Consider the following 23,087-nt stretch of genomic DNA (forward strand, 5'->3'; position numbering starts at 1 on the left):
AGTGTCTCTGCCTCTGGAGGCGGGCTGAAAGAAGGCTTCAGACTTCGCTAAGGACGGAGAGTGGTAAGATGCAAGCCCCAGTGGCAGCAGCTGAAACTGACTGCAGTCTCAACTGACTTGCAGTGTCATATACGGCTATAAAGGAGACAAAAAGCAACTGCCACAGCCTGTCTTTCCTGTTAGCTCTTATTAGAACCTCATAACACTATCATAGGGGATATCTTTTGAGTTAGCTCTTATTTTGTACATTATGTCAAGTAAGAGCCAACTTGTGGAGACCCCAATAAGGGGTTTTCAAGGCAAGTGAGAAGCAGAGGTCGTTTGCTGTTGCCTTCATCTTCAGTCTTCCTTGGTGATCACCCATCCAAGTACTGACCCACTCATTCATTCATTCAATCAATCAATCAATCAATCAATCAATCAATCAATCAATCAATCAATCAATCAATCAATCAATCAATATTTGTGCCCTAATTTTCTCCCCAATGGGGACCCAAAGTGGCTTACAACATTCTCTCCTTCTCCATTTTATCCTCATAACAACCTTGTGTTGTAGGTTAGGCTGAGAATGTGTGACTAGCAGAGCGGAGATTTGAACCTGGGTCTCCCAGATCTAGTTCAGCATTTAAACCACTATACTATGCTGTCTCTTCTTAGCTTCCAAGATCTGATGGAATTGGGCTATACCATGCCATCTTCCATCCTATCTCTTATTAGAACCTTAGAAATAAACAAGGAAATCAGTAATGGATGAAAAAGCCTAGCCCAAGCTTTTAAATAAAAAAGGAATCAATTTCTTTTTTAAAAAAATGTAATTACTGTAGCTTCTTAGTGATAACTAATTGCATACTGGTTTAAACATTGGAAGAGACAAAGGGGAACAGCAAGGCAAGTATTCACTTTTTATATAATTCTACATTTGTAGATGTTTTAATATATCCCCATTTTTTTTTACTTATTAGATTTGCATCACACTTTCCAAACAAATTCTTGCATCCTAAGGGGCTCCATACAGAAAGCCACTTGTGAGTGTCGTACATAATTTAAAATAAGATCCAAAACACATGTACACACACACGCGCGCACACGCATGCGCACACACACACACACACACACACACATGAAAGGTGGAAGCTGATTTTGAGAATGCCACAAGCAAGTGTTAAATGTGCCATTTTCTTCCAGGCTGTTGGTGTTCTTACTGAGAGGAAGGTAACACAACTACCCTGCAATCTTTGCCCCCTGGACAGTGACAGAGAAGAAAGTATTACTGAGAACTTACTGAGGGGGCTGTGGCTCAGTGGTAGAGCATTTGCTTGGGATGCAGAAGGCCTCAGGTTCCATTCCCAGTATCTCCAGTTAAAAGGATCTGTGCTCTGGAGATGAGGCTGCTGTTTGGACGGAATATGAATAAACAGAATGATTTCCAGTTGGCAAAGATGTCACACGAGGATGTACACTGTCACCTCATCAGTTCAACATCTATGCAGAACATATAAGGAAAGTGGGATTAGATTTAGAAGAAGGTGGTGTGAAAATTGGTGGAAAGAACATTAACATTTTGAGACATGCAGATGACACCACATCACTGGCAGAAAATAGTGAAGACTTGAAATACTGAGGAAGGTTACAGGAGAAAGCACCAAAACAAGATTACAGCTGAACATCAAGAAGACAAAAGTAATGACTGTTGAGGAATTACACAATTTTAAAGTCAACAAAGAGGAAATTGAAATTTTTCAAGATTTTCTATTCAGTTGGCTCAATTATCAAACAAAAGGGAGATTGTAACCAAGAAATCAGAAGAAGATTGAGACTTGGAAGAGCAGCCATGAGGGAACTTGAAAAGATCCTGATGGACAAGAATGTGTTTCTGAGAACCAAAATGTACTATGGTGTTCCCCATTACTACGTATGGATGTGAAAGCTGGACAGTGAAGAAAGCTGACAGGAAGAAAATGGATTGATTTGAAATGTGGTGCTGGAGGAGAGTTCTGTGGATACCATGGACAGCCAAAAAGACAAATAAGTGGGTACTAGATCATAGCAAGCCTGAATTCTCCCTAGAAGCTAAAATGGCAAAACTGAGGCTATCATACTTTGGTCACATTATGAGAAGACAAGACTAACTGGAAAAGACAATAATGCTAGGAAAACTAGAAGGCAGTAGGAAAAGAGGAAGACCCAAAATGAGATGGATCGACTCAATCAAGAAAGCCATAGCCTCCAGTTTGCAAGATTTGAGCAAAACTGTTAATGATAGGACATTCTGGAGGTCTTTCATTCATAGGGTCACCATAAGTCAAAAGCAACTTAGGGGCACATAACACAGAGAGAAGTGTCTGTTTTCCACAGCACAATCATTCCCACGTCAGCACTGCCATTTATCAGAAAGTCAATGGTCCTGTGGCAATCTCTGATGTTTGCATAGTGATGTGAAAGAAAACCACTTCCTCCTTTCTTTTCTATATTAATCTTGCAGCTGCAGAGAAACCAGATATATTCCCACTGAATAAATCTCACCAAAATCTATACACTGCACTATGTACCATGACCATGTACACCTAGAGAGTGATTATGGACCAACCTGCTCTTGCTACGGGTATCAGCCCAGATCCTGCTTCAGGAATGTGTCACAATCAAAGAAACGCTTAACAGAGAGCTGTGTCAAATCCTCTCCACCTGACAAATATAGTTACATGCACCTTGGGTGCTAAATAGAGGACATACAGAGGCAAATACCCAAATATCTTCACTCACCCTATTCCACCCTTACCTGACACTGACCTCGTCAGACCGAAATGCCAAACTACTCTGCATGCCAGAGCTGGGTAGACCTCCTGATAACTAAACAACATGCACCGAGCAGTCAAAGCTCTTTACAAAAATTAAATTGCCGATCAGCTGTTTGGTGGAGTAGAGGAGAAGCTGAATGCAGCTCCTTTCTCCAGCAAATGGTAGAAGGTTAACTGTACTGTATGGACTTAATACAAACAAATCCAGCTGTTAGATGAATGGATCTCCAGTGTAAACTGAATAATGAGAAAAATTGGGACTGTTATGTACACACATCATAGATGTAACACCGAAAGCAGCAACAGCATGACAGATGGCATTGGCTGTCAACGTAATTGTTGGTTTCTTTAATTTAGGAGTGGAAAAGGAAATGCATTGAAAGAAGATTTCTTGGTAGCACAACCTCTTATGTACATATATCCAGTTGCAATTTGGTTTGTGTAAAATGACAGATAACAAATAGTCTCTAAAATTAATACAGAGTTTGAAATCCATTTGCTGCATTTATACTCCATCCTACCGGTAGGGAGCTCAGAACTTAATATTTGTTTGCTTTTTTGTAGCTGCCCGCCCCCCGTATGTTATGTTTTGTTAAGATATACTTATATGTATCTGAAGAAGTGAGCTGTGACTCATGAAAGCTCATACCCTACCACTAATTTTGTTGGTCTTATAGGTGCTACTGGACTCTTGCTCATTTCTACTGCTACAGACAGACTAACACAGATACCCATCTTGATCTTGATATGTATTTGTTTTGTGATTGAGGAAAAGGAGGAGGCACACTGCTGACACTTAAAAGCTATCACTGTGATCAAGTTTGCACATTCAGTGCTGCTGTCAAATTGTTTTTGTGGATTCTCAAGATCACATGGAAAAAGTAATGCATGACCTTAAGTCTGTACATGTACACACTCAGAGCCAAGCTACAAGTGACGCCTGACACAGGTTGGACACTTGCCAGCTTCCCTCAAGTTTTGATGGGAAATGTAGGCATCCTGATCTTGCAGCTGTAATGGAAAGCCAAGCTGTAAAACCAGGGCGCGTACATTTCCCATCAAAACTTGAGGTAAGCTGACAAGTGTCGAACCTGTGCCAGGCGTCACTTGTAGCTTGGCTCTCAGATGTATGAGATGGCATCAGTTCTCATGATGACAGCAAGAGGGTGTTTGGGAGGAGCAAGGTCTGTATGTGCTGCCATTGCAGGAAATCAGAGTCCTGTACATCTGCTGTGTCTGACATGTCCTTCAGGTCCATACATTACCTTTCTTCCCCATTACCACGCATTCATTGGGTTACCAACTCCGGGTTGGAAAATCCCAAAAGAGCTGGGGGTAGAGCCTGAGGAAGGCGAGTTTTTTGGGGGGGGGGGCTATCTCAGCAAGCTATAATGCCATACCATCCATCCTCCAAAACTGCCATTTTCTTCAGGGGAACTGACCTCTGTAGTCTGAAGATCAGCTGTAATTTGGAGAGATCTCCAGGTTGGCAGCCCTACCATGGAAGGACCAAGAAGGGGCCTACACAGTCTCCGCAGAATTTCATAAACATGTAAGAGTTGCACAAAATATATGAAGCATCCCCATGTTTTGCTTTTCTAGAAAATATATGTGCCTCATTTTCTCTTGGTCAAATGAAACGAGACACTAGGAGATTGGTGAATGGACCTCCTGGGTGTTTTTTATTAGGACACGGTTGCTGTACTTTTCCTTGATGTCAGGGCCTTAGGCAATGGGATGAGGTATTAGCCCATTCTACCTGCTCCATCTTCACAACCTCAAATGCCCATCCACCTCCCAACAACTATGTGTTAGGCTGGCAATCTGTATGTATCCTTCAGTGAGGGAAAATGGCATCTCTTGGAAGTGTTTAAAAGAAGTGCATATGGGGGGAATTGTTAACTCCCTTCCCTGCACTGCAGTCCTTCCCTGAATTGCCCTCCTTCTCTCAGCTGATTTTTATCCACAAAAGAAACCTCATCTGGTTTTACCTTGATCTTCTGTAAAATGTTGGCAGCTAAAGACTTGCCACATGCTAGATTTGCTGCATACTCCCAGCATCGGGCACATATTGCGCTCGTGTTTTTTTTTTAAGAATAACGTGCGCGCGCGCACGCACACACAATGTCACTGTTGTCCTCCTGAGCCTAGTTCACAAAAAACAAGTATCACAGTCTGATCTGCTTCTTTTGCTTTGTTTCACTTCATTGAATGAAATCTGATCCAAGTCCATGGCACAAGCCCAACAAGGTTTCAAAAGTTTGGCCCCAAATTTTCTAAGGAGTTCTGAACCCATTTTGTCAGACACGACTTTCCTCCTCCTCCACAGCCCGGTGAAGACCTGGGATGAATTTCAAAAGCCTCTTTCGTACGCTTCCTTTTCTGCTTTTCCGAGGGAGTGTCCCAAAGAGGTTCAAGGCATTGCCTTTGTCACATAAGGGAGATCCAGAACCACTGCTTGCCACGCTGATACTTCTATGTCTTCTCAGTGAAGTCTTCACAACAGCAATGGCAGAGTCCCTTGGAAGGAAGCAGTCATCCTCTGTGCTTGACTGCTGGCTAAAAGCCTCACTAACAATGTCCTCAAAAACACCACCTTGGTAGAAACTGTCCTCGCTGCCCACCGTCATTGAGCTGAGGCGGCTTATACAGCTGCTTTCACTGGAAAACCGGGGTTTGTTTGCCAAGGCTGACCCTGACCCAATATAGTCACTCAATAGATTAGATTCTTCTAACCCCAAAGGATCAAGGAGCGAGCTGCCATCCACTTCATCTAGAAGAGAGACAGAACATACATTACATTTTCAGGACTAAACACACATCTATGGCCAAATTGACACTCTTGGCACTGACAGGAATTAAAGAAGGGTTAGCCCCTGTTCAAACAGCCAAACCCATTCAACAGGACTAGCCACAACTACCATTCAGGTGAACCAGTGTGGTGTAGTGGTAGGATCTTGGAGACCCAGGTTTGAATCCCCATTCTGCCATGAAAGCTCGCTAGGCGATCTGGGGCCAGTCATACACTGTCAGCCTAACTTACCTCACAAGGTCGTTACGGGGATAAAATGGAGACAAGCTGCTTTGGGGGAAAGGCAAGGTATAAATGAAGTAAATAAATAAATTCAGGGTTCTGCAAGCCTAGGGGAACCCCAGACTTGCAGAAATACTTGTTTAAAAAGAAACAAATGGGTGGAGTGAAAAATGACACCAGTGCATACAGTTGTGAACAAAAACTTATGGGTTGGAGTTCAGTTAAGTGAGCAGGAAGCGGCAGTGGCCAAGAGGAAGAGGATGCGGTGAGGAGGGAGAAGGCAAGGCAGACACAGAAGTGGGGGAGGGGGGCAGGGAGCCAGCAGCATGTAGGAAGAGCAAAGAAGGAACTTTCCCTCTTGGGCACGTCCCAGCAGGTCTCCTTTTAGAGTGCAATCCTAGGAAGAGTTACTCCATTCAAAGCCAATTGAAATCAGTGGGCTTAGACTGGAGTAACTCTTCTTAGGATTGCACCATTAGTATACTTAATGTTATCTTCCAGAAATATTACTTAGGTACTATGATTTTGTTAAATTCAAGGGGTGAGGGGGAGCTGTGCGAATCTCTTGCAGCGAAACCAAATTGCTGTATGTTTAAGCAATAGAAAGATATCATGGATTATCATCTCTCTCCCCTCTGGATAAGGGTGGCACCAATTCTGTTTAGAGCTCCTGGCATGATTGTGCAAAACAAAACAGTAATGGTATTGTTCAAGCCAGGCATTACAACAAAACTTAAGAGGCCTGGAGCCCAAGGTTTGGATCAGAGGTTTGCATCCTCCGTACCATGCCAAATAGGGCTCTTTTAAAATAGAAAAGGAAATCAGGGTGGGTGGGATGTTAGAATGTGAAGAGACTGGTAGGCAAAGATTTTAATGGCGCTAAAGGGCTCCTTGGAAATGCTTTACAGAAAGAGAAATGATAGAGGTGAACAGTTCATTCATTTTATTCAAAAGATTTTTATGCTGCCTTTCCACCCAAATAGGGCCCCCAAAGCTATTAACATTTGAACATTAGAACATTTGAACACTGAAACAACATTTTAAAATAATATATAAAATAATTTAATAAAAAAACATAAAAACACAACAACATCAGAACTGGGCCTACAATCCAGTTGCCAGTAATCCATGTGCGATTCATATGCAAATTTATGCGAGCACTCTAAAATAACCACAAGGGCGCTCCTATGTATACTTATTACTCATTGTGCAATCTCTTGTGTACCACTTCCTAATAAAGGACTCACAATAACCAATGTTTGGGCTATGAAAATTGTATGGATTATTAACCAGTGTATCATTTTTCGGTAATGTTAAACTACATATTTCCAGTTATGCAAACAGACTTTCTTATGCTGGCTCTTTATTTCTTGCTCTGAAATTTGACAGTGTTAGGCTTGTTAACTATAAAAAGTGGTCTGGATGATGGTTTTTAAGCAACAGCCAACTCTACCTTTCAACAGGTCCTGGCCCTGCATACCTTTACCCCTTCCTTTGCCCTAGGCTCCAACTGAGCTGAATTTTCATCTGTTTTGATGTTTGTGTTGAACTCATGCTGAAATATACCAGGTTGAACCCTGTGGTTATATGAGCAGAAAAAGCTGGTACAAATAGATCTTTCTCAGCCTTCCCCTTCTCTCAACAGCTGCCTAAAAACCCTGACACCAAGGATGCTTTTAAGCAAAATGCACTGCAGCAAAGGGGCGGGGTGGAGGACCACAAGCAAAATCCCCTTACCTCAGTCTTCTGCTAGTGCAGCAAGCTTAACAGCGAAGTGAGGGGAACAGATTTTCCCCTTTTCAGTGGAGAGGTTTTTTTTAAGAGAAACCAAAATGGGGCTTCTGGGAATAAAAGAAGTGAGGGAAGACCTTCTTGTGCATCCATCTTTTGTCCAGTTTGGTGTAGTGATTAAGAGCAACAGGACTCTCATCTGGAGAACCAGGTTTGACTCCCCACTCCTCCACTTGAAGCCAGTTGGGGGGCCTTGGGTCAGTCACAGCTTCTGGGAGCTCTCTCAGCCCCACCCACCTCAGAGGGTGATTGTTGTGAGAATAATAATAATGCACTTTGTAAACCGCATGAGTGTGGCATTAAGTTGTCCTGAAGGACAGTATATAAATCGAATGTTATTATTGTTGTTGCTGTTTTTCGTGGACCTGTAGAATCCAGCTTGGGCTCATTATCCTTCTATAAAGCTTCCCCTGATGATTTTGTTAAAAGAGGGAGGGGGGAGAAAAACCAAAGAACGGACGAAGCAAAGTCATGTTTTGATTGAGCTCATGACGTTTCTGAAGAGGAAGCCGTTTCTGTCTGTAATCGCTTCCTACAATGAGAAGCACAGACTTACCATGAAGAAGGTGCTGTTCTCGTAAACACAGTGACTGGAACTCAACCAGCTTCTCTTGCAGTGTTTGCTGTAAAACACAAACCACAATCATCATAATTCTTCTATCAATCTGAGATACAGAGATTGGGTTGCTTTGACCCAGAGTATCTTTTGCATGGAGTGTACTTATTAACATTGTGGCTACTGATGATCCCAGACATTTTCTAGGATAGTTCAATTTTTTTTAAAAAAAATGGCATGACTTAAATCCACAGCACCTTCACATGGAAGATTCCTGTTAACTAAATATAACCCTGTTTTTCCATCCCATCCTCCCTCCACCCATGCACACTCATGGATTTATGTATAAGCAGCCCCATGGGGCATTAAGATGAAGGGCAGGTCTCCTACATAGTTCTATAGCTCACACTGATAACAAGGTTCCAATGCACAAGCAATTTGCATCAGGGCATCTTCCATACTGGTTACCTGCCCCAAGTTCAATGTTTTTGTGAAGCAAGTTTTTTTCCTGCTTCCCAATAGCACTTGTGGTATAATCGTGTGCCTCTGGGGGTTCCCCCATTTTTCTCCGATCTTTCTCAAACGTGCTTTGCTCCAAAGATCACAATAAAGCTTGGATGACTTCACTATGGGTGGGTAAATTCAGATTCTCTAGCCCACATGGCAGCTATTTTCTCTGACCTCAAGGCAGCTATTCCCTCCCCTGCCACTTGGGGGGGGAGCTTTTTGAAAAAAATGGCACTAGAATATTGTTATATTGATATATTATAATAATAGATGCAGCAGATTCTCTGAACTCCCAATTTTAATTTTTTTTTAAATAAGTCTAGCCCCTTGTGGAGATAAAAGGAGAAAGGCATATCTTTTCAAGGGAAGGGGCTAAAGACTTGATTTTTAAAAAACTGAAAGTTCATAGTATCTGCTACTCCCATCAGTGCAGTATCCATCAGTACACACACCCCCACACACCCTACGTTTTTTTTTTCTAGTACCAGTTTCTTTTTTAAAAAATGCAAACGCCCTGGTGGCCGAGGGGAGGGGTTGTAGCCACTTCTGGGGAATTCAGCAAGGTTAAATGTGAGGAAACCTTCCATGTGAAAACCCCATTGCTGCTCTGCTTAATCTGCAGCCGCACCAGCAACAGGGAAACTACAAAATCCCATCCCTGTGTGGAAGATACCCAGGTGGAGGATAAGACAATTGGATGGGTATATGGGAGACTTGCACAGATTTTCTCCCACATGCTGCTTTCACATGCAGGAGTCAGTGAGCGGGAAAACCAGAGATGTATGGAGTCTATGGGAACTCTGTGTGTCTGTAGTTATTCCACTACATCATACCTTAATTTGCTTGGTTGCTGAGGGTTACATTAAAACTGGAGTTTCATGTCAAATACAGTTCACTGTTGTGGTTTTAACTGCAGCTTAATTGGGGTACATAGGACTCAAACATCTCATTAGTAAAGCTCTTTTTACAAATTAGGAGTATTAAACCTGAATCACACAGTGTAAGAGAGAGCTAACTCTAAAGGCCCTTTAACATCACAACGAATCAGTTTTACCCCATGGGTATACTTTAGAGGAAGCTAAAAATCCTTTGGGAAAGAGTTGTATTGAACTTGAAAGGTTTTGTTATGGTGTTTCTCAGGACATAGGGTAGATTCTTTTTCCCCAACATTTTATCCTTATAATAACCATGCAAGGTTGGTTAGGGTTAGAGAAGGGCCGTTTCCACATGGCTTACCTCTGCCCGTATTGACCTGGTAGATCGCGCAAAAAACACGGAAGATCGCATTTTCTCGCGCGAGAAAACGCGATCTTCTGCGTTTTGTGCGCGATCTACCGGGTCATTACGGGCAGAGGTAAGCCGTGTGGAAACGGCCAAGGTGACTGGTCCAAAGTCAAACAATCAGCTTAATGGCTGAGAGAGGATTTGAACCCAGTCCTCCTAGTTCAATACTCTCTATTTCACCGGCTTTCTATTGTGTGGACTCCAGTCTAGTTTTGTGAAGTCTAGCCCATTCCAATTTCTGTCATAATAAATCTGATAGTCTTTAAGGTGCCACAATACTCTGTTCTAATTTATTTTCCTGTCACGAGCAACATAGCTACCTTTCTGGATTACTTAATGTAGGTTTCTGTCTCTCTTATGCATACAACACATACACCTGGGGACTTGTTCACACATTATCATTTTTACACATGCACTTTAAAATAAAATAGGCATCTGTTATATGAAGTGCTGGATATACAGGCACCTCGCAACAAATGTCACATACTTTCTTTCAAATGTGGACACTTTCTGAAGCTTTTCTTCAAAGAAAAGGACCATAAAGGCAATCAGCTGGAATCTGCAGCATGCTTCAGAGGTGCCAGCCCTCATACTAATCAGCTGCTGCCATCTCATTAAGCACAGCAATGAAATTCCGGCTCTGGGGCTCAGCTCATTCTGAACTCTGAATGGAAGGAGGCCCTTGCCTGCTTAGCTGCTTTAATCAAAGCGCTCGCTGCCATTCCAGTTTCAGTGCCATTTGGAGGTCAAGCTCAGGTGGCAAACCCCACATTACGTAAGCAGCATGGCTGAGCACGTGGGCCTTCCCAGCTTTCCTCTATGATTCTGACAATCTTGGAGAGTTTATTCCAGGGTAGAACGCGACAGAATGAGCTACAGCAGTGGCAGAAAGGGACTTCCCCCTCATATTTTGTGTTGAATGGCAGCACTGTTATAGTGAGAACGGATATGTTTCCAGGGGGGTAAATGAGAAGCCAGATTTCTATCTTGAGACTTGGGGCTCAAATGGACCAAATGCAAACTGGAAGCTTATGCAGCCTCAGCTGGCTTTGGGTCACGCAGAAGGGAAGTGGCATTAAACCCTTGAGCCTCAACTCAGTTTGACTATTTGAAACTTAACTCCCTGCTTCATTATTGGCATTTTAAAGGGGTGTTTGTAAACCACACATCTTTTGTCCTTTAAAATGCTTATAACAAACCTGGATGCCGAACAGCAAAGCTGAGTAGTGGTTGAGGTGTTAAAACCCTTTCCCTTTTCTGAACAGCCACAAAGCTAAGGCTACATGAGGCTACAGTTTGCATTTTATTTTAAACAGAATGAGATTGTGTTCACATAAAACAAAGGATGTAATTATTAGTTTATTTGGTACACTTTCATCGTACTCTTCCTCTGAGTTCAGGGCACTGTACATCATGCTCCCATCCTGCATTTTTTTCCTCATAACAACCCTGTGAAGTAGGTAGGCTATGAAAGAGTGACTGGTCAACAGACACTGAACAAGCCTCATAGCAGAGTGGGAACCTGAACTTGCCTCTCTCAGAGAGGAACCACAAGTGACAAAAGGCACAGGTTGGACACTTGTCAGCTTCCCTCACGTTTTGATGGGAAATATAGGCAGCTTGGCGGAATGTTGGACAAGTGACAGTTGAAAAGTCCATTGGACAGCAGTCAGAGAGCCAAGCTGCAAGACCAGGACCAAGCTGCAAGACCATTTCCCATCAAAACTTGAGGGAAGCTGACAAGTGTCCAACCTGTGCTTTTTGTCACTTGTAGTTCTGCTCTCAAATTCTATGGCAACATTCTAACCCAGTGGCAGGGAGCCACTTTCACAATTGCCATCAACCGAAAGGGCCACATTTACTTCCATCCCTAGCATGAGGCCTGCACACCAGGGAGCCATGCAGCTAGGCTTGCCAACCTCCAGGTGGTAGCTGGAGATGTCCTGGAATTACAACTGCTCTCCAGGTGACAGAGATCAGTTCCCCTGGAGAAAATGGCTGTTCTGGACAGTGGACTCCATAGGATTATATGGAGGGGGCTCCAGCCCCTCACAAGCTCCCCCCTGCTAAAATCTGCAGGTATTTCCTTACCTGGAGCTGGCAAACCTACTTGCAGCGAACCTTTCTTTTATTGATGGCACTAGCATGAGGCCAGCACTAGGCTGGCATAGGTGTTGGTAGTACCCAACACAGCTCTGTTAGTTCTGAAAATAAACGTTACATTGCTCAAGAGAGTAGAATGTCTCCCGAAGTCACTTTGATTTGCATGATGAAAGCCTGTTTATACAAAGCTGTCTTCACAGACTACATCTTGTGCTACATGAACTCTATGGTATGCAACTGATATTTTAAACCTTTTACAGAATCAGTACCTTTAAAAAACTCATCTTGGTTTCCAGTTCCATTCTTTTCATAATAAAGGCTTCATTCACAACATCTAAGCTGTAAACAACACAAGAACATAGCATAAGATTGCAAGAAGTGCCAAGGCTTGATCAGACTGAAGATTCTATCTAGTCCAGAACTCTGTCTCCAACAGTGGCCAGCCATAGAACGTTCATAAACACAACAAGGACTAGCTTAGTATCTGGTGAAGATGGTGTTATTGCAAACATTTGCAGAAATCATATAAATGTTAGACACAAGCCTAATAAAATCCTGGCAGCTCAGGTAAATACAGAGTAAAAAGTGATAATGTGGCATGCTCTCCTTCACCTCTGATCCTTCTAACTCAAGGAATGGCACGGTGGAGGTAACATGTAGCAACACAAAACCCATCAGGATAAAAATAAGAATCCACAATGCCATACAATGACATCCAAGCATGAGAATGGTTAGAAAAGAGAGGGGGAAATGGGAGAAGGAATCAGAACTGTTGCCAAGAAGAACGTGCTGTGTCCCTCTCTGCATTCATCCCCATTGAGAAACTTCATCCAGATGTACAATAGCATAGAAACATATTTTCTTTGTCTTTCCTTCTACTTCTGCAAACATACTTTTAAAAATTGCACTGTTCTTTAAGACTGAAAGGCAGAAATAAGGTAATTTTATCTCTAGGAATGCTGGTCAGAAAACCTACTGGGTGAGTTTGGGCTAGTCACTCACTCTCAGCCTAACTGACCACACAGAATTATTGTGAGGATGATCTGGCTGAGGAAGAGACTTGCAGGCTGCCTGGAGCTCCTTGGAAGAAAGGTGGGATCAAAACGTGTTAAATAAAAATAAATTATGGTTGCATCCAAATATCATGGGGTATTGCACAATTGTTGCAGATAGGAATAACTGGAAACTGTGTGGACCATCGTGCAGTAGCACAACAATAGCACAATATCCAACAATGTGCAGATGAAGCCGTTGTCCTCAATTTACCATTACAATTTTTCTGTACATTATTATCCGATTGACATTGAGGGCAAAAATCAACCCAAATCATCCATTTCTGTCAGAGAGCACTGGGCCTTAATTTAAGGAGTTTAAGGAGCTGGCCAATGGTGTAATCTGAACTGGGTTGAAAACAACCAATAAATGAAATTTGTGAGATTGCCAAGGCTATGACAAAAATTTGGAGGAATCACAGACATTGGGGGCAGTAGCAGTACCCTCTAAAGTTCAGAGTTCTTGGACATTTTTTAGGGTGATCCATCGCTGGAGGGAAGAGTGCTTGGTTTAGGGCATTTCTCAGCTCTAGTGCCAGACTTAGAGTTGCTACATACCAGTCTGGAAATAAAATAATGTTGCTTAGGATGTATAAAGATCTACACAGTCAAAAAAGAAAACCCCAATGCAGCTCTGCTTCCTTCCTCGCATTCACAGCACAGTGCTGATGCAGGGCCGTTTCCATATATCCTAAAAAGACCGCCCCACTCACCAAATGCTGGTGGCTTTTGCGCGGGATTTCTGATATCTCTGTTTCCAAAATGGAAGCAGGCAGTTTTGTGTTCGTTTTTGCAGTGCCACGAAAACTGCCTGTATTGGTTTTGGAAACAGATGTCAGAAATCCCGTGCAAAAGCCGCCAGCGTTCCAGAAGTGGGGCACTCTTTTTAGGGTGTGTGGAAATGGTCCTGGTCAACACATGGATATGCATTTACCTTAATAGATTCCCTGATGATCTGATCAAGTCCACCATTTGCTTGTGACTGAGCCCTTCAGAGCTCACTCTGTTGATATTGGTCAGAATATAACCTGCAACAATTCAAAATGCAAGTTATTAGAGATCATGTATTTATTATTTGGTGTGATTTATTAACTGCTTTCCCGGTGTTCAAAGAGACACACCATATTTTCAAAGGAAGAGCTGGTATAGCATAGTGCCAGAAAGTTCAGATTTCCACCTTTGCTATGAATTCACTAAGGGAATCAGGAAGAGCAGATGGATAGAAATATCATTACTTCCAGATGTGCTTTCGTTTGCTCTCCCTCTTTCTTGGTATAATGTTTGGGTAAGGCCTAAGGGCTCTTGGTCCATGCCCTGTGCCCATGGACAAGCTGGCCTGTTACATCCAGGACAAGCGTAAGATACAGCAGGTAATCGTTTTTTTTATTGGTTTAATTGTATGTTCTTTTACTGAAGCTTTTAATTGTTGTGAGCTGCTTTGATTCCCCTTGGGGAGAAAAAGCAATGAATAAATATGTAAAGTAAGCAGCCTTAGTCAAGTCACTTTCCTGATGCATTCAATAGAAATTATATCCCAGTACATGTGCTTTGGATTTCAACCTCTCTCACAGCCTCAGTCTCATCTGATTGAGTTAGAACCATAGAGATTTGTTGAATTTCTAGAGTGTCACCATGACATGGTGACATCACTTCCCATTTTTTGGGTGGAAGTGACATTACATATTGTACCACACCATTTCTACCTACCCATCTGCCCTTAATCCTAGTAAGTCTCCCAGCCTATTGGCAACATAAAAAAAAACAGTCCAAAAGCTAGTAAATCAATGCAAGTAGATTTTTTGAAAAGTCCTGAAGCCCATATATAGAAAATATCTACAGAGAGGCTGCTCTTCCTACCTAAAGGTAGGCCATGCCAAAGCTGGAGGGCACAGCAATAAAAAGTTTTACTTTTTGTTGTCCCAGTCATATAACTTTTCACAATGAGGGTACACTAAGTTGGGTTGATTGATCCCTTGACTGTAATTGCTGCACAGGCTGATAGGACGAAGCAGACCTTCAAGCTAGACATATTCCAGGTGAGGAAGAATGCAATGCAATTGGCACAATACCAGCCATATCTGCTTGCCCCTTCCCGTACATATGATGGATAGTAGTTCAGATAATGTGCATGTACTGAAGCCTGAAGTTGCAAAAGCACGACCAGTGTGTCAAGCTCTTTGCAATCTGGGACAGGGTAGAGCATATGCAAGCAGGTATGAATTATTAAAACTATTCACAGTCGTGGCTGCAAACCGCTAGGAGCACCCTGATCTGCGGAGATGCTACCTCTACACCTTGCATGTTCAGTTTTGTTTCTGCATCTGCAAAACAAAAAGAGCAGAAAACTGAAAGTTACCACTTTGGAGTCCAGAGAGGTGGGCAGGACTTCCTTCCTTTACTTTGCAGATGTACGTGCAGCTTTCCAAGCAGCAGTTACTCTGTTGCTGAAATCGAAGCGTCTGTAAATGTCAGAAGCACAGAGTTACCAGTCGGGCACCTGAACCCCCTTATTTCACAGCCTGTCACCCCAATGTATAGATTCTTACATGCATCAATGTGCTCTAGGGGGTCTGTTTGGCATACTTGTCAAACAGTATGCTGCTCTCCCCCTATGCTGCTGCACATGATGAATATTTCCTCTTTTATTAAAAAAAAAAAACCTTAAGGAACAAGCAGGTTTCCCACCCAGCAACAAGAATATTATTTGTTGTCACATTTGAGCAGTTACCAAACTGCTCAGGCAGGGTCACTTTTGGTGATCTGGAAAAGTTCAGAACAATATTGAAGTTTTTGCCCTGGGAGACAGAGAATAGCAGGAGAGGGGCTGTGGCTCAGGGCCAAGCTAGAAATGCTGGGTTTTAGAGTTGGGTCTTCCACAGCCATACAGCAGTTTAAAAGTAAGTGGCTGTGAGAAAATAAAAGGGAGCCCAAATGGTCTCAGAATGCCTCCATGGGGGGAGGAGGGGCTTCTCCCGCCCCCATCAAACCATTTCCCCGTGTTACAATAGCAAGGGAGGAGTCTCCCCCCCCCTCCGGTTTTTACTGTTCCATATACACAGAATACTCTGTATGGAGCAGAAAAAAACAGGGGGGGAAACTCCCTCCCCTGCAATTTGACATGAGGAAACTTGAGGGGGGAGCCCCCTCCCCCCATGAAGGCATTCTGAGGCCATTTAAGGTCTCCTTTATTTTTATTTTTAACAGCTACCCACCTCCTCAAAGCTGCTGTGTAGCTGCAGGGACCCAACTCTTGAAAAAACCTGCACATCTAGCTTGACCCTCAGTGGAAGACCCTCTGCTTTGCATGCAGAAGGTCCCAGGTTCAATTGTCAGCATCTCCAAGTGAATTGAAAGACCTGAGACCCCGAGAGAAGCTGCCAGTCTGACTAGACAATACTGACCTTGCTGAACCAGCAGTCGGATTCAGTATAAGGCAGCTTCATGTATGTCACTGCTATAGCTACTAGGCAATTTCTTCCTTCTTCCATCTAGGGCTGCCGAGAGCCCCTACAAGACCCCGCCCCCCAAACACAACACAATCCCTCTGGGGCCCCTCACACCACCAAGACAAAATGCAAACATCATATAAAACTAACAAATATGACTTTCCTGGCTTCGAGGTGATCATCACCGTCCCAGAATTTTGCCCTCTCAGTGGCCCTGCCTCTGTCTGACATATATTTCCTCCCTTTGACCATCCAGAATGAGGAGGTTGTGGTACAAAAGAAGCATTGACTTCACCCTGAAGCACACACCTTTTTTGACCCCAGTGATACTGCACAGCCACATCTGATTGGGTATTTATCATTGTGACATCATTGCATTCTACAATGTGGTTCCCAAATGGCTCAGATCACATTGCAACAAAAGAGAAGAAGAAATATGTTGTGGATGTTGTGGAACCAACAACCTGAGTGACCAGGAAATAGCAGGAAAATGGGTGTGAAAAGCTTCGGTTGATCTTTTAGGAACATTTTAGGTCCTCCAAAAGCTCGTTTTCACATTTTAAAATGTGGGTTTATGAGCATTTGTCACAGTTTTTATGTATATCTTTAAGGACTACATTCTGCCCTTTCAAGGTGCAAAGAATTCCTATGCCTTCAACAAAATAGCAGAAGAGAGAATTTTGAGAGATACAGGTTATCAGGTAAGATCGAGGGAAGCAGCATCAGTTCTTTTGCACGCTACATGTGCACATGGGATCACAACCACAGACTCCTTCTGTTCACAATGTTAAAACCTCACCTGAATTTCAAATCCAAATGTTTCATTGTCTTCTTTGAAGATTTTGAGTGATTTTCTGCAAAGACCAATACAGTTAATAGCCAATTGAGCGAGAATACCATGTTTTCATGCTTTATTCAGGGTGGTGGACTGCCATGCATAACATTTCTACAAAGTTTTTCGTGTGTGCACTGAGAAACCTTACATTGGCACACTCCCCCCCCCACCCCAAACTGCCTGGACTACATGGCTTACAGGGTAAGTTCATATAACAAAATTGGATTGGTGTGGCATTGATGATGAAAATCATTGTGCTGTATTCTCTCCACTCACTCCAAACTCACAACTCAATCTCACATTTACCCATGCTTCAACTCATTTTGGGTAAGCCTTGCAGTAAACACAGGTCAAGTTGTATGTTGAGCATATCATGAAATAATCCCATCATTGCTTAAACTCTTACAATACAAATCCACTCAGTTGCCATTCTCGGCTTCCCAACCAGGTTGCGTGAACTAGACCACTAAGGTCTGGTTCACTCAAACTGGAGAATGAAGTGGGAATGAAATGATATAATGGCGAGATGAGAGTACACATTGTACCGGTCTGACTGCATGTCTGACTGACTGGATATTTCTTCATTCCCTGCAAATAGCAAACTAATGAAGCAATCAGCAATTTCTTTGTTTGCTATGCTGATTTTCTATTTGCAGGAAAGTTGTTGTTTTTTTAACACAGGAACACATTTCAAAGTGTGATCTTCCACCTACAGTTTGAAGTGTACAATCCATTCCACCACCGTATTCTCTTGCATGTATGAACCAGACCTAAATTAATTGCCGAGTGATGGTCTCATTTTTAAAGTGCTGTCATGTTATCTGTCTGCAAAAGTGGGCTGGAGAAATGAAGGATCAGTTCTCCTCTACAAAGATAATGATTTGGCATGATATTTCAAAAATTAAAACCAAAATCAAGTTCCATTCCCCCATGGCTCAGTCAGTACTTGTGTAAGCTACTAAGACTGCTCAGGAGGACTTCAACAACTCTTCAGCCCACAGCCTTCACTTCATCTGTTTCACATTTTCACGCTCGCCATTCAGCAAGTTCCTTATGCCTCCATTCACAATCATAATATTACTGGGTAGTAAGCAGGGCTTTTTTTCAGCAGGAACGCAGGATAACAGAGTTCTGGAACCTCTTGAAAATGGTCACATGGCTGGTGGCCCCACCCCCTGATCTCCAGACAGAGGGGAGTTGAGATTGCCCTCCACGCCGCTCAGCTGCACAGAGGGCAATCTCAACTCCCCTCTGTCTGGAGATCAGGGTGCAGGGCCACCAGCCATGTGACCATTTTCTCTGAGGGCAACCCACTGAGTTCCGCCACCTCTTTTCCCAGAAAAAAAGCCCTGGTAGTAAGTATTATTATTAGTTAATACTAAAGGAGGGAAAGTGATGTCTTTCTTACCTTTGTGGGCCACAAGAGCCACCCAAGGAACTTGTTCTGCATAAAGCAAGCTAGAAAGAAAAGTTTGCCTTAATCAGTCAGTTGCATTAGAAATCTAATATTATTTATACAACTAAAGGTATTAACATGCATCATATTTTGTGCAAAGCAGATGTGCTAATCTATCTATCATATCGTCAGCCAATCTTTCCTCTAAGGCATACAGGGCAACATCCATGATTCTTCTCTTCCACATTTTAATGTTAGAACAACCCTGTGAGATGGCCTAGGCTTAGAGAGTGAACTGTAAGGATCACCCAGTGAATTTTGTGGCTTAATGGGAATTATCACTCCAGTCCTAGTCTAATATTCTAACCGCTGTACAACACTGGATGCAGATAATTTCCAATTTCTATAATCTATTTGGCACCCTTGCAACTTTTAAGGAGTATTTTTCCATGAGCTTGAGCAATCAGAGGTATTAACAGGGAAAACACCAGAACACAAACTCCTGACATTTCAAGTTAACATAAAGGTGCCAATTATTATCCAACAGAAAGCTATGCAGTTTAGACCTATTGGTATCTGCCAAAGGATAGTACACTGTCAATGTAACATGTACTTGCAGTTTCCATAAATCTCTTTGAAAACATGAAATGACCAATGACAATGATCAGCCATTGTTCTACCATTTTTGTGTAGTGTTTAAGAGTGGCGGGAGTCTAATCTGGAGAGCCGAGTTTGATTTCCCACTCCTCCACTTGTAGCCAGCTGGGTAACCTTGGGTCACAGCTTCTTGGTGCTCTCTCAGCCCCACCCACCTCACAGGGTGATTGCTGTGGGGATAGTAATAACATACTTTGCAAACCGCTCTGAGTGGGTGTTAAGTTGTCCTGAAGAGCGGTATATAAATTGAATGTTGTTGTTGTTGATACATCAGTAACATGGCTAAAGTCCATTGAATCCCTTTCTGATGCAGAAAGTTCCATCCAGTACAATTTTAAAGGAGTAGAGAGTAGGCCAACGCAGACCCAGATCTAACATCTGATGGGGTGAACATTCCATAGTTCTCCAGTACACAGTGGTAGTTACAGCACTGAAAAGATGCTCCACAGATAAAATGGAAATGAGTTTTTCAGAGAGTTGAAAACACACCAGAGAAGCTCATAAGCTATTTTAGTTTCTTAAAAGCTTGCATTAGCAGCTTTAGCATTTAACGTACATACATGTGTGCCATCAAGTCACAACCGACGTATGGCAGCCTCAGCAAAGGGCTTATAAAGCATGGGAGAAGCAGAGGTGGTTTCCTATTGCCTTCCTCTGCAGAGTCTTCCTTGGTGGTCCCCCATCCAAGTACCAACCCTACTTAGCTTCCAAGATCTGACAAGCTCAAGCTACACCATTCTACCACCTTAGCATTAAATGCAATTAAAATATTTACTGCAACCTTGTCCAGATAGATATCTGAATATAGATAGCCTCAGGATCTAGCATGCTTGAGACAGTTTACTACATATCACTTTTCACTATGACCTGTAGATATTTGGAAAAAATTATTTTAATATCCACTTTTAAAAAGATGCACTGTGCCAGTTATGCAAATAACTGATCCCTGGTGTCTGCTTCAGAAATGATAATGTACAATATTTCCCTGTTGCGTTGCAGGCTGTTTTTATGCCCGGCGTAAGCATTCCATGTCGCAATTTATTTTCTGTAAACAAGATTGATCACAGATGTTATCTTTGATGGAGGAATGATTGCCGCAAAAAAAGCCAAACTTTCTCATGTTCCAAGCAATGAAACTGAACGAATACTTAAAAACAATACAAATCCAAAACAATACAAAAAGATACTAATCTTACATTACCACTGTTCAAAGAAAAATACTAATTTGTGGAGTGATGGAGTTTTGAACAAAGGTCTTTAGAATATACAGAATTGTCAAAAAACATATATAATTTCCAACCTAATCTTACCATTAATTTTCTGCTATAATTTTGCCTCCTCTATAAAAAAACATTTATATATGATTTCCTACCTAATCTTAACATTATTTTTCTGCTATAATTTCTGCCTCCTCTATGGTGGTGTTTTGATCATTTACCAAATGATTATCTACACATCGTTAAGTTACTTTTTGGTAAATGACTGCCTGTAACTACCCAGCATCCAAAACCTGAACTTTAAAAGTGTCATGGTGCTACTACCTATGGTGAGTAAAGGGAGCCTCCATATGCAGAGGCAGTAAACCTCTGAAAACCAGCACCAGGAGGCAACATCAGGCGAAGTCCCAGACCTCTCCGACCTGTTTGTTGGCCCTCTGGGGCAACTGGTTGGCTACTATGTGATGCTGGCTAGATGGACCACTGGTCTGATGCATCAGGGCTCTTGCATTTTTAGAAAAGACCAACAACAGTTACAACCCCAGCAAATTCCCACCACCAACTAGCCAGCATTATAATCTACTCCTAAGCAAGCTTAATTCCCCATAACTAGAAAACAATATGCACTACACCTATCCACTGGTACTACTTTGTAAGTTCCTCCATCTTGACTAACTGCAGATGTTTTCCATTCTGACCACAGAGACGTTTATCTGCCATACTAGAGAAATGTCAGATATTATTTATGTAAGTATTTATTGCACACAGGAGTATATAGAAAAGAATATTCAAAACTATACAGGAAAGGTGTGTTTATACCAGGTACACTATAAATAAAATCATGTTCTGAAAAGGCGATAAAGAAAAAGAACAGAGAAACTTGAAACATTTCTGCTCAGGCACATGGTTAACAAAAAGCTGCTTCCAACTAGAATGACAAAAAGGCCTCTCTTGGAGATGTCATGAACTCCCTAAAGGAGAAAGCAGGAGCATCTCTGGATTCAAAACACAATGTTTTCTTAGCACACTTATAAATTGAGAGCAATCTCAGCTACAGCACAGCAGGTCAATTAGCCACCAGAGGCAAAGCTTTCTTTCAGAAGGTTGCTTCAGCTGAGCATTGATCTTAGGCACAGAGCCCATTACTGGCAGCGAGGTTGGCTTTAACAGTTTTCCCACGGAGCAAACAAACACCAGAGACCTTGTCTGGCTGCTCTCCTACTGACTAGGTTAGAGATGACTAATTTTTTTTTTACAAAAATAATGATTCTGCCTTTAACAGCAGCCTTGTACACAGAGACTGAGAATGTGCAGGTTTTCTTGGCAAGGTGGTAAACGGGAGAGGGGGAGTGTCACCTGCTAAATGATTCAGGAACCCGGCTGCCATGCCCCCCACAGGATTCTTTCTTGCCAGTTACATTTCCCAGAATTTACTCTGTTCTTGTATATTTCCCCAGCAAACTGTCAGCAACATTATTTCTTTCAAATTAGTGATTCTGAACCCTCAAAGTACGGTGAAGGCATCATGAAGGACAGATGAAGAAGGTCCTGCAACCTTCCAAACTGACAACATACCTGTTTGTAATCCCTGGGCAAAGTGCCCACTGAATTTGTGGAGATCTGGATCCCTCTGTTGTCCAGCGTAGGGCTATCTATTGATTCGAAGCAGGGGGTGTACGTGGAACGGACACTGTAGCCCATGCAGTGGACATTGTGGTTCTGCTGAATGAGCCTCTTCAAGGACATGTTGGGTTCTCCAGCGGTTGCTCTCAGACTGGCCCGGCTTCAAGTGCCTCGCATAACTGAGAGGAAGCAACTAAAAGCATAACCTCCGTTGTGAGCAGAAGTACTTTTTTAAAAAAAAAGGGGGGGGAAGCCCATGTGACTTGTGGTTTAGGGGCAGTTTACATAAATCTCCTCTCACAGATCACTCGCTGTTTCTTTTTAAGCTTACAGACCTTTGGGCCTCAAAATTAAATCAATCTGCTTATTTTCCCCCCTCTCCATTCTTTAGAAGCCAACAGTGTAACTCTCATCATGCAGTTTTTATGCCCCTGGATAGTTTGTGTCTAAAATACCATCTGGCTTAAAAAGTGTCCTTGGATTTGATGAATTTGTTGTTTCTTTTAGTGGCTTATTTAAGATTGGTTAATACCTAAGGACCAGTGCTTCTGTCCCTGTGGATCATCCGCAGTTGAGGACTTACCTCATTATATTCTTAACTGCCCGTTGTATGCCCAACCTAGGACTAAATTTCTTTCTGAGATGTTTGTACCCACTCAGATCCCGAGAAGATTGCAGTTTTATTAGCCGACTCTGATGCTAACACATCCCACAAAATGGCTTTATATGCCCTGGCTGCAAAAAAAATACGGGCTAATGCTGTGCTTAAGGGATAACATTAACATTGAACA

The 23,087-nt window shown here is 42.4% G+C and overlaps 1 protein-coding gene across 1 annotated transcript; it reads right to left on the bottom strand.

Moving 5' to 3' along the window:
- Window positions 1-3,903: 3,903 nt before the first annotated feature.
- Window positions 3,904-22,470, bottom strand: CYTIP (cytohesin 1 interacting protein). The gene is made up of 8 exons (XM_054971806.1): window positions 22,249-22,470; window positions 18,812-18,861; window positions 17,368-17,422; window positions 15,479-15,581; window positions 14,057-14,150; window positions 12,340-12,409; window positions 8,177-8,243; window positions 3,904-5,568 (listed from the first exon to the last, which is right to left on the bottom strand). Exons 1-8 carry the CDS (start codon window positions 22,417-22,419, stop codon window positions 5,096-5,098), a joined length of 1,083 nt encoding a protein of 360 aa, XP_054827781.1. The 5' UTR covers window positions 22,420-22,470; the 3' UTR covers window positions 3,904-5,095.
- Window positions 22,471-23,087: the final 617 nt, after the last annotated feature.

Source organism: Eublepharis macularius, chromosome 2, assembly GCF_028583425.1.
Source record: "Eublepharis macularius isolate TG4126 chromosome 2, MPM_Emac_v1.0, whole genome shotgun sequence".
Classification (NCBI taxonomy): domain Eukaryota; kingdom Metazoa; phylum Chordata; class Lepidosauria; order Squamata; family Eublepharidae; genus Eublepharis; species Eublepharis macularius.

Coding starts and splice junctions, on each gene's coding strand:
- CYTIP (XM_054971806.1), bottom strand. CDS start 22,419: ATGTCCTTGAAGAGGCTCATTCAGCAGAACCACAATGTCCACTGCATG. Junction 8,244..12,339: donor CCAAGATGAGTTTTTTAAAG/GTACTGATTCTG, acceptor TGTGTTTTACAG/CAAACACTGCAAGAGAAGCT. Junction 5,569..8,176: donor AGAACAGCACCTTCTTCATG/GTAAGTCTGTGC, acceptor TCTCTCTTCTAG/ATGAAGTGGATGGCAGCTCG.